This window comes from Pongo pygmaeus, chromosome 15, assembly GCF_028885625.2.
Source record: "Pongo pygmaeus isolate AG05252 chromosome 15, NHGRI_mPonPyg2-v2.0_pri, whole genome shotgun sequence".
NCBI classification, from domain to species: Eukaryota; Metazoa; Chordata; class Mammalia; order Primates; family Hominidae; genus Pongo; species Pongo pygmaeus.
The window spans coordinates 17,059,686-17,077,899 of NC_072388.2; the positions used below are offsets into that span (position 1 = coordinate 17,059,686).

General features: G+C 55.2%; 1 protein-coding gene across 1 annotated transcript in view; it reads left to right on the plus strand.

Annotated features, from left to right (window-relative positions):
• The window catches only part of LOC129013196 (rootletin-like), a 66,686-nt gene extending 49,081 nt beyond the window's left edge, over positions 1–17,605 (plus strand). Inside the window, 16 exon segments of the mRNA XM_063652118.1 lie at positions 942–1,121; positions 1,863–1,997; positions 2,366–2,509; positions 2,940–3,178; positions 3,615–3,774; positions 6,172–6,440; positions 10,308–10,527; positions 10,825–10,942; positions 12,457–12,617; positions 12,723–12,843; positions 13,128–13,291; positions 14,919–15,134; positions 15,833–16,058; positions 16,515–16,690; positions 17,007–17,195; positions 17,378–17,605. Of these exon segments, the coding sequence (XP_063508188.1) occupies positions 942–1,121; positions 1,863–1,997; positions 2,366–2,509; positions 2,940–3,178; positions 3,615–3,774; positions 6,172–6,440; positions 10,308–10,527; positions 10,825–10,942; positions 12,457–12,617; positions 12,723–12,843; positions 13,128–13,291; positions 14,919–15,134; positions 15,833–16,058; positions 16,515–16,690; positions 17,007–17,195; positions 17,378–17,515 (2,856 nt within the window). The 3' untranslated portion in view covers positions 17,516–17,605.
• The last annotated feature ends 609 nt before the right edge of the window (positions 17,606–18,214 follow it).

Consider the following 18,214-nt stretch of genomic DNA (forward strand, 5'->3'; position numbering starts at 1 on the left):
CCCAGACACTTGGGAGAGTAAGGCAGAAGAATCGCTTCAACCTGGGAGGCAGAGGTTGCAGTGAGCCAAGATCACGCCACTGCACTCCAGCCTGGGTGATAGAGAGAGACTCCGTCTAAAAAAAAAAAAAAAAGGGGGCAGCTCTGTCTGCTTCTCACAGAGTTGCTAGGGGCAAGTGCTAAGGCAGGCATCTGCCCTCAGGCTCCCTGGGTGGGCTGCTATTTTCCTGTGGGCTCTGCCTGCCCGCCTTTCCAGTCCCCAGGGATCTGAACTCCTGTGACCTCCCCCTTGCTCTTCTTGCCCTTTGCATTGCCTGGCTTGGCCTCATGAATGTCCCCAAATCTGTGTTCTTCTCTCCAGCTCCTCTGGCAACCCCTGACCCCCTTTATTCCTCACAGCCAGTCCTAACTCCCCTCCATCCCAACCCCAATACCTCTTCCACAGCTGTCGGAACATCCCCTAAGCTAAAAATCAGATTGCTCCTTGTCACCTTGGCTCCAGTCCTCTCTCCCACTCTCCTCACTGTCCTTAGAATCCCCATGGCCCACAGGGCCTGTCCTGGCCCCACCCCTGCCTGGGGCTCTGGCCTTGTGACTCACCACGTCCTGTTTCCTTCTGTGCCCTGCATCCTCTAGGCCTTTCCAGGGGCTGTGCTCTTGGTCTGGGGTTGTCTTTTCTCTCTTTACCTGGCTGACAGATACTTGTCCCTCCTCAGGGGATCACGTTCAGACCACCAGGCCAGCCCACTGCTGCTCCTTGACACTTTCATGGCCCTGACGTTTCCCCGTCATAGCCCTTATCACTCCCTTGTATTTACCTCCTGGTCACCCTCCCTGTCTCTGAGGGTATGGGGGCCAGATGGCTCTTGCTGCCCTGATGTTTTGGGGGGTCTGCCTGGGCTCTTCCTGGTGTGTCACATATGTCTGGTCCTGGCCCCCTAGGAGGCAGCATGGCAGGAGCTGGAGGCCAAGCGGGCTCAGCTGCAGAGTGAGCTGCAGTGTGAGCAGGAGGAGCTGCTGGTCCGGCTGGAGGCTGAGAAGGAAGAGCTGAGTGAGGAGATTGCTGCCCTGCAGCAGGAGCGCGATGAGGGCCTCCTCCTGGCCAACGGCAAGAAGCAGCAGGTTCATGAGCCCTGGCGTGGCGTCTGCTGCTCTCTGAGCTGCTCCTGTTCTGGGGCTGGGTCCTGCTCTGCCGCCTGGCAGCTAGAAGCCCTGGGGCAGGCCAGTGCCCTCTTGGGGGCCTCAGTTTCCTCACCTACAGGACGCAAGGATTAGAAGGGGGTTCGTGAGGCTTTGCTGTGCTCCATGCCTGGCACACAGTGAGCACTTACTGAGGGACAGTGACAGTTGTGACACCAGGAAAGCTGTTCCGTATTCTCCCATGCCTCGTGCCATCCCAGGCCGGGCATGGATCCTCATGGCTGCCTTCTGAGCAGTCCCCACGATGCCCACAGGCATCAGCCGACCTGTCCCCCCAAATAACAAATCCCTAACTTTCCTATAATGTAACGGAGACAGGGCAGACTGCACCCATCTCCTCTCCTCACCAGCTGTGTACCTGGGCGAGTCGCTTTACCTCCTTGAGCCTCAGTTTCCTCATCTGTGAAATGGGTAGAATGAAAGACTCTGCAGTCAGGGTGCTGTGGCGGGTTAGTGAGCTCTATGAGTGGTATCCACGTCTGGGATTCTTGTGACAGCCATCATGCCCTTTTCCAGGGCTGCACGTCTGCCCTGGGTCCACCAGCGGTGGCACACTCAGGCCTCTGAGACCCCAGTGGGCACATTTCCCAGGCAGGAAGAAGCCTGAGCATACCCCCAGGACCAGCCCATCCCCCAAGCCCTTTGTCCCCTGCCTCTGCACAGGCCTTGTCTCTGAAGGAGTCTGAGAAGACGGCGCTGTCAGAGAAGTTGATGGGTACACGGCACAGCCTGGCCACCATCTCCCTGGAGATGGAGAGGCAGAAACGAGATGCCCAGAGCCGGCAGGAGCAGGACCAGGTACGGAGGGTGGGCAGCTGGGCCGCCGTCTCATAGAGAGGCACATCCCTGGCTGAGGAGCCCCACCACGGGGAGGCATGGTCCTGGAGAAGCTTCCAGGCTGTGGGAGAGGAGGTTTAGCTCTTCCTTTGGGAGCCCCCATCTGAGGGAGGTGGCTCAGCCCTGCCCTGATGAATCCTTTTGGCCTGAGGGAGAGCCTGGCTACACGGGCAGCACTCACTATGCATCCAGGGGTCGGCAGAGGGTCCGGCAGGCCAGGGAGAGGGGCGGTGTTTAGAGTTGAAAGTGGACAGTGCATGGAGTGGGTTGGGAGCAGCTAGGGGCGGGGAACACAGCAGGACCAAGTCTGAGGAGCTCCTCTGTCCCAGAGCACCGTGAATTCTCTGACATCCGAGATGTAGGACCTAAGGGCCCAGCTGGAGGAGGCTGCTGCAGCCCACACCCAGGAGGTGAGGAGGCTGCAAGAGCAGGTCTGAGACCTGGGCAAGCAGCGGGACTCCTCTCTTTGTGAGGTGAGCAGCTGCCCCACTCTTCCGAGCAGCATACTCTAAATGGCGCTGTGTGCCTGGGGGCCTAGTTCCCCAGGGCTCCGGAAGAGTGTAAGATTCCTCCCTGCATTTGAGGACCAATGAATAGCAACTTAGGAGGCAGCAAGCATTATGAAGCACCTGTTGTGTACAGGTGGGATTTGGCCTCAAGGAGGGGTGAGTGGGGTCTCTGCCCTCTTGGTGGTGTGCTCAGGACAGTCCTGACTGATAGTGACTTCAGGTCAAAACATTACTGATTACAGCACGCCTTGCTCAAATGATAACTCACAGTCTGTGGTCTGAGCACTGCAGAGGGATGGGACAGGCTCCCTGGGTCCAGGGATATGGGGTACAAGACCCAGCTTGATGGGGTGGTCCGTGACCGCTGGCCTGGGGACACCTGCTGTGCTCGCAGGAAGAAGAGCTTTGGACCCAGCTGCGTCTCCTGGAGGATGCCCATGATGGGCTGCGGCGGGAGCTGCTGGAGGCCCAGTGCAAGCTGCCTGAGAGCCAGGAGGGCCGGGAGGTGCAGCACCAGGAGGCAGGCGAGCTGTGGCACAGCCTGGGCGATGGCACCAAGGAGCCCAAGGCCCTGCAGTGCTCCAACGAGGAGCTTTGGGCCGCTGTGAAGAAGGCAGAGAGCGAGCGCATCAGGTGGGGTGTCGCAGGAGGACCAGCCCTGAGGCCTCATGGGATCCCATCCCTGAAATCTAACTTCACCCCCAAGGTTCTGGGGAAATTTCTGAGATATGGATCCTCTGTCTCCTAAGCAGAGCCTGGCACCTGGGTCATTTTAGGGTTTCCTCCCTGTTGACTGGGGAAAGGGGCAGAGGGGCAGCAGGCAGCTTTGGGTCCAGACTCAGACCCACCCACCGTCATCACCCTGGAAACCAGGTCCCCTCCTGGAGTCACTGGTCTACCCCTCCCAGCCGAGGGCCTGGACCCCAGCCCTGGAGGGCTCAGCTCTTGGGAGAGGCTGCATGGGCAGGCAGTGCCTGACCCACTCCAGGAATTGGAGAAGGCAGCTTTTGTGTAGAGCAACTGACTACTCCCAGGACCCAGGGCAGTCCCTGACCTCTGCCCTCTCCAGCCTGAAGCTTGCCAATGAGAACAAGGAGCAGAAGCTGGCACTCCTAGAGGAGGCACGGACAGCCGTGGGCAAGGAGGCTGGAGAGCTGCGAACTGGGCTGCAGGAGGTGGAGCACTCATGGCTGGAGGCTCGGCGGGAGCAGCAGGAGCTCCGGCATCAGGTACTCTCCCTGTGCCACCCCTTACCCCGGGGCTTGCTGTGTGCCCCGGGCCAGTAGCTCCTCCTTTCTGGAATCATGTTTCCCCCTATGTAAAACCAGGGGCTTGAACTATGACAAGCCCTCTCACCTAACCTTGGTGTGAATGGATGGGCTTTGAGGAGTCTTTGAATCCCTGAAACTGTGCAGAAGTCTGTGTGCATTTGTGTGCATGCTCAGGCTCACATTTCTCCAAGGAGAGGAGCTGGTGTTCTTCTCCAGTTCTCAAAGGAATCTGCGAACAACAAAAGGTACAGATTTTGTGAACTAGGTCGGAGGTTGGCAAATTGTTTTTTAAAGAGCTGAAATGGTCAATATTTCCAGCTTTACGGGCCACACAGTCTCTGTTGCAACTACTTGACTCTGCTGGGGTAATGAGAAAGCAGTCCCAAACAGTGCATGAACAGAGGGGTGTGGGTTCCAGTAAAACTTTATTTAGGGACACTGAAATGTGAATTTTCTATCATTTTCATGTGTCAAGAAATGTTGTTCTTCCTTTAGAAATGATCCATTTTCAACTATTTAAAAATGTAAAAGAAAAAACATCCTTAGCTCAGACCCTTATAGAAACAGGAGACTGGCCGAATTTGTCCTGTGGACTGTAGTTTGCTGACCCGTGAATTAGATGATCTCCAAACTCATCAACAGCAGCATGCATTGAACAAGCACCTGCTGTCTACTGAGCACTGGCCTGGACACTGTGGGTTCAGGCTTCTCGCTCTAGAAGACACAAAGAACAGGAAATGGCCTCATTCAGCCCCTAGGCGCTGCCTCACCCAGAGATATCACAACCAGGCCAGGCGCAGTGGCTCATGCCTGCAATCCCAGCACTTTGAGAGGCAGAGGCCAGTGGATTGCTTGAGCCTGGGAGTTTGAGACCAGCCTGGGCAACATGGTGAAAACCTGTCTCTACTAAAAATACGAAAAATTAGCCAGCTGTGGTGGCTCATGCCTTTAATCTCACACTTTGAGAGGCCAAGTGGGAGGATTGCTTGAGCCTAGGAGTTCAAGACCAGCCCAGGCAACATAGTGAGAACCAGTCTCTACAAAAAATTTAAAAAATAGCTAGGTGTGGTGGCACACTTCTGGAGTCCCAGCTACTCAGGAGGCTGAGGTGGGAGTATCCCTTGAGTCCAGGAAGTCAAGGCTGCAGTGAGCTGTGATTGCATCACTGGACTCCAGTCTGGTCGACAAAGCAAGACCCTGTCTCTTAAAAAAGTTTTTAAAATTTTTATTTTTATTTATTTACTCTTTGAGACGGAGTTTCACTCTTGTTGCCCAGGCTGGGGTGCAATGGCGCCATCCACCTCCCAGGTTCAAGTAATTCTCCTGACTCAGCCTCCTGAGTAGCTGGGATTACAGATGCCCGCCACCACGCCTGGCTAATTTTTTTGTATTTTTAGTAGTGACGGGCTTTCACCATGTTGGCCAGACTGATCTCAAACTCCTGATGTCAGGTGATCCACCCACCTCGGCCTTCCAAAGTGCTGGGATTACAGGCATAAGCCACCATGCCTGCCCCCCCAAATTTTTTTAATTAAAAAAATTTGTTTTTAATTGCTAAAAAGAGATATCACAACTGGATAGCCAGAGATATTCTGATACTCTTGATAGCCAGGGATACCACAGCCCCCTTCACCCAGGCCCCTTCCTGAGAAACCACAAGACTCCCTGAAAGGAGCTGGCATTTGCGTGCCAGGCTTTTGCTGCACACGTTGCATGCTACGGCCTCTCCTGTTACCCCTGCTGTAGCACATGGGGAGGTAGGGAGTACCCCCACCTGCTCCTGTGGGGAAACAGGGGCTTAGAACATTGCCGTTGTCTCAGATCGAATCCCAGTCTGGTGTGTGTGGGCTCTGTGACTTTGGGCAGGTTACTCTGACACTCTGAGGCTCAGTTTTCTCATCTGTTAAATAGGGATAATGTTACTACCTACCTCATATAGCATTGTACCAAGATTAAACGAGTTAACATAAATGAAGTGCTTAAAACAGGACTGGACACATGGTAAGCACTCCAAAAACGTTCATCACCATCGTAGAGGTGAAAGATAACCCAGGGAGCTGTGGTTCCTGCCTGTGAACTCCTGGTCTGCTAAGGGCTGAGCGCTCCTTCTATTATACCCACCCCCTCATGAAAGGTAGTTTTGGCCTATTGATTAAATGGTAAACAGGCCACTGGTGCCCAAGTGCCTGGCATCGCCCAAGTTCAGTGTGGTTGTCTAGGGGCCGGCTCCCAGTGGATATGGGGTGGTATTTGATACATGTGTCCATAGAGCAGTAGGTCCCAAGTGGTCTTGGGCCAGGACTGGGAGGGTACAGGGGCAGAACTGAACCCCATACCGTTCCCGCACTCTCACAGATGAAGATGCTGGACAGTGAGAACACCAGACTGGGCCAGGAGCTGGCGGAGCTGCAGGGCCACCTGGCGCTGGGTGAGCAGGCAGAGAAGGAGAGCAGGTGGGAGACCCTGGGCCTCCAGCAGGTGCTGATGAAGGGTGAGGCCAGCCTGGAGGTGATGTGGCAGGAGGTGACTGAGCAGGCGGGTGGGCTGGTGCCTCTTTCCTCCCCCCAGCAGGAAGCAGGTGGGCACCCCAATGCTGGGACCATTCTGAAAGGCCACTCCCTAGGGCTTGCTCCTTCCCCCACTCCTTGAGACTCTTCCCCAGTTATAATAACAACAACGCAAAGAACAGTGAGTGAGCCTACTGTGTGCCGGCACAAAATGGGTAGGGAGGGGCCCTATAGATACGACCTTGTTTGATTCTCCCAGCAGCCCCATGGGGTAGGTACCATTAGCCCCATTTTTATTTTTATTTCTTTTTGAAATGGAGTCTCACTCTGTCGCCCAGGCTGGAGTGCACTGGCACGATCTCGGCTCACTGCAACCTCTGCCTCCTGGGTTCAAGCAATTCTCCTGCCTCAGCCTCCCGAGTAGCTGGAATAACAGATGCTCACCACCATGCCCAGCTAACTTTTTTGTATTTTTAGTAGAGACGGGATTTCACCATGTTGGTCAGGCTGGCTGGTCTCAAACTCCTGACCTCAGGTGATCCACTTGTCTTGGCCTCCCAAAGTGCTGGGATTACAGGTGTGAGCCACCATGCCCTTCCTATCATTAGCCCCATTTTACAGAGCTCTCAGAGAGGTCCAGGGATCTACCCAAGGTCACACAGCCACCTAGGTCTGTCTGACTCCAAAGCCCACACGCTACCCGCTCTGCCTTTTCCGGCTGTTTCATCGCCATGAATCTGTTGTATGGCCCGGACCAAGTCACGTCATCTCTGTGCCTCAGAGCACTCATGAGAGATGGGATAGCACAGCTGGACATGTATGAAGGGCCCTGGCACAGGTCCTGGTACCCAGCTGCTCAGTAGATGGGTTTCCAATGAAACTGGTGACTGTGAGAGGTTGACTCTCTAAGTGGCAGGGGTGGCTTTGTGTCTGTGTGAACATGCATCCCATCAGGAAATGATTTTTTAGTGCATGCCCCCACTCTGTGCAGATTTATTGATAAATTATGGGCAAGGAGGGAAAATGTAGCCTAGAGGTTAAGGGAACAGCCTCTGGACACAGCTCCCTCTGGAACCAGCTGGCACTTAACCTTCCTGGCTGTTCACTGTGTTCCCAAGTGCAGCCCGCAGCCCCCGTGTGGCCCCATGTGGTGTGCTTCCCCACCTTCCCCCAACCCCCCAGGGCTGTGAGTTCATGTGATTAATAAGCTGCTGTCAAGCTATGAAACAAAAACAAAAACAAAAAGAGCCGGGCACAGTGGCTCACGCCTCTAATCCCAGCACTTTGGGAGGCCAAGGCTGGCAGATCACTTGAGGCCAGGAGTTCGAGGCCCGTCTGGCTAACATGGCCAAACCCCGTCTCTACTAAAAATACAAAAATTAGCTGGGCCTGGTGTTGCTCACCAGTAATCCCAGCTACTCAGAGGCTGAGGAGGGAGGATCACTTGAACCCAGGAGGCAGAGGTTACAGTGAGTCAAGATTGCGCCACTGCACTCCAGCCTCGGTGACAGAGTTAGACTCTGTCTCCAAAAACAAACAAAGAAAACATCCACAAAAATGACAACAACAAAAACAGCCTTTGGAGCTAGAGTGCCTGGCTTTGAATCCCAGCTCTGCAGTTTACTAACTCTGTTGCCTTGGACAAGTTACTTGGCGTCTCTGTGCCTGTTTCCTCTTCTCTAAAGTGAGATCCGCTCATAGAGTAGTAATTAGAGTTAATATTTTTTGGAAAGTTACGTAGCGCCTGGCACTGATAAGCCCTATGTATTCAAATGCCAGCTGTTATTACTAATGAACTATGGGCATTAAAAGGCTTGTATAAAGAGATCAATAAACAAATTCTAGTATTTCTTCTCACAGGGATGATTTTGCACTGCCTGCTTGAGTGGCGAGCACTAAAGGAGAAAGAGTTGTGCTGATCACACAGCCAGGGATGGTGGGCTCCAGTCTGGGCCTTAGGGTTGGGGCATCGGGTTGGGGGAGGCCTTGCCGACCTGCACCTGCTGGCATCACTCCAGCTCCAGGTAGCCCAGTGGAGGTGTGAGCCACTCTGCCCGGCACACCTGGCTAATTTTGTGTGTGTGTATATGCGTGTGTGTGTGTGTATATATATATATATATATACACACATATATATATATGTATATATATATATATTTTTTTAGTAGTGATGGGGTTTCACCATGTTGGACAGGCTGGTCTCAAACTCCTGACCTCCAGTCGGGATGATCTGGGAGCAGATGATGGTGATGGCTGCACAACAGTGTGAATGTAATTCATGCTGCTCAGTTGTACACTTAAAAACGATGAAAATGGCTGGGCACATTGGCTCATGCTTGTAATCCCACACTTTGGGAGGCTGAGGCAGGTGGATCACTTGAGGCCAGGAGTTCAAGACCAGCCTAGCCAACATGGTGAAACCCCGTCTCTACTAAAACTACAAAAAATTAGTCGAGTGTGGTGGCAGACGCCTATAATCCCAACTACTCGGGAGGCTGAGGCAGGAGAATCTCTTGAACCTAGGAGGCGGAGGTTGTGGTGAGCCGAGATCACACCATTGTGCTCTAGACTGGGCAACAAGAGCGAAACTCCATCTCAAAAGAAAAAAAAGAAAGAAAAAGAAAAGGCTGGGCGTGGTGGCTCACACCTGTAATCCCAGCACTTTGGGAGGCTGAGGTGGGCGGATCACCTAAGGTCAGGAGTTTGAGACAAACCTGACCAACTTGGAGAAACCCCGTCTCTACTAAAATTACAAAATTAGCCAGGCATGGTGGTGCATGCCTATAATCCCAGCTACGCAGGAGGATGAAGCAGGAGAATGAAGGAGAATCGCTTGATCCCAGGAGGCAGAGGTTGCAGTGAGCTGAGATTGTGCCATTGTACTCCAGCCTGGGCAACAAGAGGGAAACTCTGTCTCAAAAAAAAAAAAAAAAAAAAAAAAGTGGTGAAAATGGGCTGGGTGCAGTGGCTCATGCCTGTTAATCCCAGTACTCTGGGGGGCTGAGGTAGGTGGATCGCTTGAGTCTGGGAGTTTGAGACCAGCCTGGGCAACATGGGAAAACCCTATCTCTATAAAACAAAAACAACAACAACAAAAGTGAACTAGGCATGGTGGTGCATGCTTGTAGTCCCAGCTACTTGGGAGGCTGAGGTGGGAGGATCTGTTGAGCCCATGAAGTCAAGGCTGTAGTGAGCTGTGAGCATGCCACTGGGCTCCAGCCTGGGCAACAGAGCAAGACCCTGTCTAAAAAAAAGTAATGAAACTGGGCACTTTATGTTATACATGTTTTGCCAAAACAACAAAAATTTAGGAGGCCGGGCACGGTGGCTCACACCTGTAATCCCACCACTTTCGGAGGCCAAGGCGGGTAGATCATAGGAGATCGAGACCATCCTGGGTAACACGGTGAAACCCCATCTCCACTAAAAATACAAAAATTAGCCGGGCGTGGTGGTGGGTGTCTGTAGTCCCAGCTACTTGGCAGGCTGATGCAGGAGAATCCCATGAACCCGGGAGGCGGAGGTTGCAGTGAGCCGAGATCGCACCACTGCACTCCATCCTGGGTGACAGAGTAAGATTCCGTCTCAGAAAAAAAAAAAAAAAAAAAAGGAGAAAGCCAAGGGACGGGCTAGGGCAGTTCATGCCGGGGCAGGAGGCGCCTCACTGAGGAGGTGATGGGTAAGAGGAGAGGAGAATGTGAGCGAGCAGCTGGGGGAGGGACTCGAGGTGAGTAGGGAGGTCCTGAGTGGAGGTGTGCCTGTTGTGTGGACAGCAGGGGCCAGCAGTCCCAGAGCATCAAGCAGGGGAGTGACAGTTGGGGAGGAAGGGCTTGCTCCAATGGACATTATAGGCCTCTATGAGGACTTTTACCCCAAGACGATGGGACCTTCTAGAGCTGGAGGCCCCCATGGGCAGGCCTGTTTCTTTGGGAACCTCTGAGCGAGGCCTTTTGGGTGGTGAGTAAGTTCGTGGCTGCGGGGCAGTTTCGGTGTCCCTCCGCTGCTAAGGCAGGATGCTCATGGCAGGACCCGTGTCCTGCAGTTCCAGTGCCAGCTTCCAGGTAATATCCTGGTTCCACCCGCCCTGCCCCCTCCACCTCCCCGGGCCATCACTCCAAGCAATTTTCTGCCAGAGAGTTGGGCTGCCTGGATTCCCATCTCAGCCCTGAAACTTCCCAGCGTTGAGAACAACCAAATCACTTTTGTGTGTTTGTGTGTGTTGCTTATTCTGGAGTGCAATGGCGTGATCTCGGCTCACTGCAACCTCCGCCTGCTGGGTTCAAGCAATTCTCCTGTCTCAGCCTCCTGAGTAGCTGGGACTATAGGCGTGCACCCCTGCGCCTAGCTAATTTTTTGTATTTTTAGTAGAGATAGGGTTTCACCATGTTGGCCAGGCTGGTCTTGAACTCCTGACCTCAGGTGATCCGCCCGCCTCAGCCTCCCAGAATGCTGGGAGCCACCTCACCCGGCTCACATTTTTTTTTCTTTTTTTTTTTGAGATGGAGTCTCACTCTGTCGCCCAGACTGGAGTGCAGTGGCACAGTCTCAGCTCACTGCAAACTCTGTCTCCGGGGTTCAAGTGGTTTTCCTGCCTCGGCCTCTGGACCTCAGCCTCCCAGGTAGCTGAGACTGCGTGGGCCACCATGCTTAGCCAATTTTTCTTTTTTCTTTCCTTCCTTCCTTCCTTCCTTCCTTACTTCCTCCCTTCCTTCCCTTCCTTCCTTTTCTTCCCTCCCTTCCTTCCCTTCCTTCCCTTCCTTTCTTTTCTTTCTTTTCTTTCTTCTTTTTTTGACAGAGTCTCCCTCTGTCTCTGAGGCTGGAGTGCAATAGTGCAGTCTTGGCTCACTGCGACCTCTGCCTCCTGGGTCTCAGTTCAAACAATTCTCCTGCCTCAGCCTCCTCAGTAGCTGGGATTACAGGTGCCCACCACTGCACCTAATTTTTCGACTTTTAATAGAGACGGGGTTTCACCATGTTGGCCAGGCTGGTCTCGAACTGCTGACATCATGATCTGCCCACCTCAGCCTCTCAAAGTGCTGGGATTACAGGCGTGAGCCACTGTTCCCAGTCTTTTCTTTCTTCTTTTTTGAGATGGAGTCTTGCTCTGTCACCCAGGCTGGAGTGCAGCAGTTCGATCCCGGCTCACTGCAAGCTCTGCTTCCCGGGTTTAAGCAATTCTGCAACCTCAGCCTCTTGAGTAGCTGGGATTACAGGCGTGTGCCACCACGCCCAGCTAATTTTTGTGTTTTTAGTAGAGATGGGGTTTCATTGTGTTGGCCAGGCTGTTCTCGAACTCCTGACCTCAGGCGATCTGCCCACCTTGGCCTCCCAGAGTGCTGGGATTACAGGCTTGAGACACTGCGCCTGGCCAATTTTTGTATTTTCAGTAGACACGGGGTTTTACCATGTTGGCCAGGCTGGTCTTAAACTCCTGACCTCAAGTGATCCACCAGTCTGGGACCACACAGTGCTGGGATTACAGGCCTGAGCCACCACACCCAGTCAAGAGAACAAGCAAATCACTTAACTGCTTTGTGCCAGCCTTGTCTGGGAAGAGGGTTAATTCTTCCTTACCTGTCAGGAAGTTGTCATGAAGATGAAGTGCCTAGCACAGTAGGCACTCAGTATGGAGAGACTTGAGGTGATGCAGCAGCCACCCTTGCACTGGGCCCTGGGAACAGTGGTGTATGGAAGAGATGAGGCCCAGCCCTCATGGTGCTCATGGTCGGGGTAGGGTGGCAGACATCCCCCCCTGACATCCCCTGAGGGTGGGATGAGCTCACTGTAAACCAGCTTGTGGCCAGAGAGGCCTCTGAGGGAGGGGGATGGCCCTAAAGGATGGGCCAGTCAAAGAGAGACCATGGGGAAAGGTGAGCAGCATCTACAGATGCCCTAGGGCTGGGAAAAAGAATGTGCTAGAACATGGGGGATGCAGGGTGGCCAGTTTGTAAAGGTGAGAGGGTTTCAGCTGGGATGGGCAAGAAGGCCCCTAAGCTATAGCAGAGAAGTTGGGCTTGATTCTGAGGGCTGTTGGGAAAGGCAGGGATGACAGTGAGTGAGATGTATGTGGGAGTAAGTGAGATGCATGGGAGGCCCATGGCTCCTGCATCACTGAGCAAGTCTTCTCTTCTAGGAAGTGGGGAAGGGCTCAGCACCTTAGAATGCAGCCCTGGGTCTAAGCCACCATCTCCAGGACCTGCCACCTCCCCGGCTCGTCCAGAGCTGGACCCGGAGGCAGTTCCTGGGGCCCTCCGGGAATTCCTGCAGGAGCTAGGGAGTGCCCAGAGAGAACGGGTAAGCCTGAGTGTGCGTGGCTGAATAGGGAACCTGGAGGGCCCTGAGAGGTGGCAGGGTGTCAGAGCAGGGGTCTTCCTTTCTTCCCCCATGTCGGGGCTGCAGGATGAACTTCGGACCCAGACCGGTGCCCTGAATCGCCAGCTGGCCAAGATGGAGGCTGAGAGGGACAGCGCAACCTCGAGGGTCAGGCAGCTGCAGAAGGCAGTGGCTGAGAGTGAGGAAGGTGAGTCTGATCACTGGGGTCCCTGTTCTCTCTCCTGTGTTTTGGGCAGTTGAGGCAGGAGCCGGGGGATTGGCCTCTGGCCTTGCCGTGGCCCCCATGACCTGATTTGGGGCTGTCTCCAAGAGGACCCTCCTTGGACAGCCTCACCTGTGTGCAGGCTCACACACTATGAAGGGTGCAGACAGTCTGGCCCTGCACTGGGTGGAGTGCAGGCTGGACATTTTGTGACCTGGTTTGGGTCTCGGGGCTGTGCTTGGCCATGCCTGATGGGGTGGTGACCGCAGCCGGGTGCAGTGTGGATGGGCGGCTGAGCGGGGTCAAGGCAGAGCTGGCGCTGCAGGAGGAGATTGTGCGGCACAGTGATCGGGGGCATCGGGCCACACTGGACCAGGTGGCCACACTGGAGAGGAGCCTGCAGGCCACCGAGAGCGAGCTCCAGGCCAGCCAGGTGGGCAAGAGCTGAGGGCCAGCGGGGCAACGGGGAATCTGTGTACCCGAGTGGGTGTCTAACTCTTACGTCTGTCTCCCTGTGTCTGTCTGTCTGAGTCTCTCTGCAGCCCACTGAGGTGACCCGCCTGTGACTCTGTGAAACCATGTTCAGACTCCATCCTCTTATGTCACTTGTGGTCACTAGGCTGTAGAAAAAAGAGCTTGGTCAAGGTGCAGTAGGTGGCTCATGCCTGTAATCCTAGCACTTTGGGAGGTCGAGGTGGGTGGATCCCTTGAGCCCAAGAGTTTGAGACCAGCCTGGGCAACACGGTGAAACCCCATCTCTATGAAAAATACAAAAATTAGGCTGGGCGTGGTGGTGTGGGCCTGTAGTCCCAGCTACTTGGGAGGCTAAGATGGGAAGATCACTGGAGCCCAGGAAGTCGAGGCTGAAATGAGCTGTGATCATGCCACTGCACTCTAGCAAGGCAGAGTGAGACCCTGTCAGAAAAAAAAAAAAAAAAAAAAAAAAAAAAAAAAAAAAACAAGAAGAAAAGAAAGAGAGCTTGGGCTTTGAGCTGTCGTCTGCCTGGTTTTCATTTTCCTGATCTGTAAAAGGAGGAGCAGTGATTACCTCACAGGGTGACACACACAGGCTCTTATCACAGGTGGTACTCAGAGGGCCTCTGTTTTATGTCTCTCTAGTTCTGGGGTTTTTATGTGTGTTTGGCGGACAGCAGTGTGTGCTGGTGTGTGTGCGCGTCTGTCTGGGACAGGAAACTCAGGCCCTGGTGGTGACAGTGCAGCTAAAGCTCCCCTCCGCCCTCCCGGCCACTGCCCCCACCCCCAAGGCCTCTGGCCTGGGGCCAAGCTTAGCTGGACTGTTGTGTCTGCAGCTTCAGCCCTGGCCATGGGCCCAGCCGCAGGGGTTGCGGGAGGAGGCCAGGAACAAACCTGGGCAGGAGCCAGAGTGGGGGCCCCAGACAGGGCAGTGCTGGGGCTCTGGGCAGGGTGGCAGAGGGGCCAGGCTCAGGATAGTGGCTGGGGAGGCTCTAGTAACACCCCGTTGATCCACCCTGTCTCTAATATAGTACCAGCGATGGGAGGACCCCTTGTCTGTCTTCCTGTCCCATCCCCACTCCCCAGGCCTTCTTCACTGGCTGACCCTGGGCAGGGGAGGGGGAATCACCACCTGAAACCCTAGAACAGCAGAGCCCCCTCAGAACTGTCCGGCTCAGCTCAGTTTGCACGAGTCAGTGGGGCAGGAGGAGGGCCTCGGAATCTGCATTTCTACAGCCCCTCCTCAGGGCTCCTGTGAGCACCCAGGTTGTGGTACCCTGGGACCAATCCAGTGTCCCCACTGTACAGATATGAAATGTGGCCAGAGAGCGTGAAGGGGCAGTCCCAGGTTCCACAGCCCATTGGCCTGGGCTAAAACTGGAAGGTGGGCTCTGGGATCTTCACATCCACTCATCCTGGGAACACATGGGGAGACCGAGGCCCCCAGAGGGTCCCAGGCCGGCCCCAGGTCACACAGGTCACCCTTAGAGGCTGCTCACCACTCCTCCCCCAAGGGCCCCAGGGCCTGTGCGGGAGGACTGCGGGGTGCACTGGACGTCTGGGCCTGAGCCCCGCACCACCTGCAGGAGAAGATCAGCAAGATGAAGGCCAGTGAAACAAAGCTGGAGGGCGACAAGCGGCGCCTGAAGGAACTCCCGGACGCCTCCGAGAGCCGCACCGTCAAGCTGGAGCTGCAGCGGCGCTCGCTTGTGGGGGAGCTGCAGAGCAGCCACCTGGGCCTGAGTGACCTCGAGGCCCAAGCCCAGGCCCTCCAGGATCCGGTGGATTCCCTGCAGAGACAGGTGGGCCCCTCCCCACATCACAGTCACAGTGTTCACAGGCCCTGTGACGAGAGCTTTGTAGGCACTATGCAGTCCCCTAACAACCCTGTGAGGCAAGTATTACCCACATCCCCATTTCACAGATGGACAAATGGAGGCTGAGAAGTGATGTCATTGTCCAAGATCCCATAGCTATGAAGAGGCACAGCCAAAATTAGAATTCAGGACTATTTGATGACAGAATGTGCATGCATAGGAGTCATCTGAGACAAGTTAGAGATGTAGGTTTCACTCATTTCCCTTTTTGCCTTGACTGCTAGGAAGCTCAGCTCTAACTGGAATGTTAAGTAATTCAGCTAGCCTTGCCTGAACACCCACCAAAGTCAAACATGGAAAATTTTAGAGTTGTGGTGGTTTCCCTTTCCCTTCCATGGCAGAGAGGAGAGGGGAATGAGGACAGGGAGGAGACCAGCGAGTCTGAGACAACTAGGTTGATGACACTCTGGGCACGAGTAGTTAGCCAGCAGTGGGACGGGGCCCAGGTTGCAGTAGGCTGAGCCAGCGGGAGTGCTTAGCAACAGTGGGTCTCCATGATGGAGGCCCAGAGAGAAGTGGGGAGGGTGTGGATTGGGCATGCCAAGTGGAACTCACAGTAGGAGCAGAGGTGTAGAGGCCAGATGGGAACAGCCTCCTGATTGTTCTGGCTGTCCTCCTGCCAGGTGGCCGACAGCGAGGTGAAGGCAGGGACCCTGCAGCTGACTGTGGAGTGGCTGAACGGGGCTCTGGCCAAGGTGGAGGAAAGCGAGGGGGCCCTGTGGGACAAGGTGTGGGGCCTCACAGAGGCCCTGGCCCAGAGCAGTGCCAGCCTCAACAGCACTCAGGACAAAAACCTGCATCTACAGAAGGCTCTGACCGCCTGTGAACATGACCACCAAGTACTCCCAGGTCTCGGGCCCAGGGTCTGGCTGGGGTGGGCCCAGGGTCTGGCTGGGGTGGGTCCAGCGAGAGAGTCAGCTAGTAAGAGCAGGCTTGGAGGGGGGCCCTGGTAAAGAGCCAGCCAATGGGGCAGTCAGTTGGAGCCAATGAGAGCAGGCTTTGAAGGGAGGGTGTGGGCCCAGTAGACCATCAGCCAATGAGAAGAGGCTCTGGGTATGTCCCGTAAGAAGACAAGACTACTAGTATAGACTTGGGGGGACCCAGGGGCAGGGTTTATTGGGGAGAGTTGCTGTCTGAGTGGGTCCCACCCATCTTACGCAGGTCAGCGGATAGGCCGTGGATGGGTTTGGTGTGCACCCCACCCTCCAGGTGAGATGACTGCCTGTTTTATGCCCTGTGGACCTGTCCGGAGGTACAGAATAGAGAGGACTCCTTAGGGCTCCCAGGCCAGCCAGGCACCATCAGGCCCTGTCCCCCAGGAATGGCTGGATGCTGCCCGGCAGGCATTATCTGAGGCATGGAAGCAGAGCAGCTCCCTGGGCGAGCAGGTGCAGAAGTTGCAAGGAGAGGTGGCTGACCTGCAGCTGCAGCGGATGGAGGCAGAGGGCCAGCTACAACAGCTACAGGAGATGAGGGCCAGGGTGTGCCCCCTCTGTCCCCAAGACTGTGAGGCCCTGGGATAGGGTGGGGACGTTCCCACCCATCTCAAACTCATCCCAAACCCTGGTGCAGCCTCCAGTAAGGAAACATGTTTCATTCAGAGCGTAGTCCTGTTATACAGATGGAGCAACTGAGACTCAGAAAGGTTTGGCTTCAGGTGACAATTCTCTGATGTGGGCCTCACTGTCACCTGCTCTGTGACTGGGCCAGCCTCATCGTCCCCAAGCTTCAGATAAGTACGTTCAGGCCCAGAGGGATTCGGGGCCTGCCTGGCTTCTGTTGCAGGTGCTGGGGCAGTGGCAGGAGGGTGAGGCTGCAGCCCTGCACACGGTCCAGAAGCTGCAGGACGAGCGGCGGCTGCTGCAGGAGCGCCTGGGCAGCCTGCAGCGTGCCCTGGCTCAGCTGGAAGCCAAGAAGCGGGAGGTGGAGTGCTCAGCCCTGCGGCTGGAGAAGGACCGTGTAGCCCTCAGGAGGACGCTGGACAAGGTGGGCTGCTCCCCAGGCTCTCCCCTCACTTCCTCTCGGGCCTAACCATGGTGGATCCCACTGCACATCCCCGGGGTCTGCTGCCTCTGGTGGGGTTAGGTTATTCCATTGGGGTTCAGGAAACTGAGCCCCCTCCGTAAGCTCCTCCTGGCACCCTGATCTCCTCCGGCTCTCCTGCCTAGGTAGAGCAGGAGAAGCTTCGTAGCCGTGAGGACACAGTGCTGCTGAGCGCAGAGAAGGGCCGCCTGGACCGCACCCTCACGGGGGCTGAGCTGGAGCTGGCAGAGGTGCAGAGGCAGATCCAGCAGCTGGAGGTCTGACCCCACCCAGTCCAGGACCCCAACTTCATCCCTAGTCTGAGTGCTCAGCAATCCCAGTGGAGCTGATGGCCCAGCCAGCCCAGGGCCCATAAACCCTCCCCCAGGGGCCCTGAGCCTTCCAGTGACCCAGCCGGGCCATGGAGGGAGGGGTTCTCCCTAAGGTGTACAGAAAAGACACTAAAGGCCTGTTTGCACGTGAGCCTGTGGGTTCATGTATGTTGTGGCCATGCAGCAGTGTGAGAATCCATGTGACGATTCTTGTGTATGGAGCATGAATCTTGTGCACGGTGTGGCGTGTCTAGGTACTGTGAATATGTGTTTGTGTACAGATGTTTTCGTGCATGGGGGAGTTGGGCCTTTGCACATACACATGCACCTGTGTGAGTCCAGATAGGTATTTACATGCTTGTCTTTGTGCCTGCGTGTGTGAAGTCTGTGTGTGTGTGTGTGTGTGTGTGTGTCCACGCACCTGCCTGAGTGGGGGTCATTGGGTGCACTCACCCTGGGCTCACAGGCTCACTGTCAGGGCCAGCAGGATGGAAGACACACAAGGATCTCTCCTGCCTTCCCCCTCTGCACTGGCTGTGTCCCGGGGAGGTACCTGACAACCCATCACACATGCACACACACACTCACACTGGGCCAGAACCCGGACCACAGCCCCTCCCTGCAGGCACAGGTGGTGGTGCTGGAGCAGAG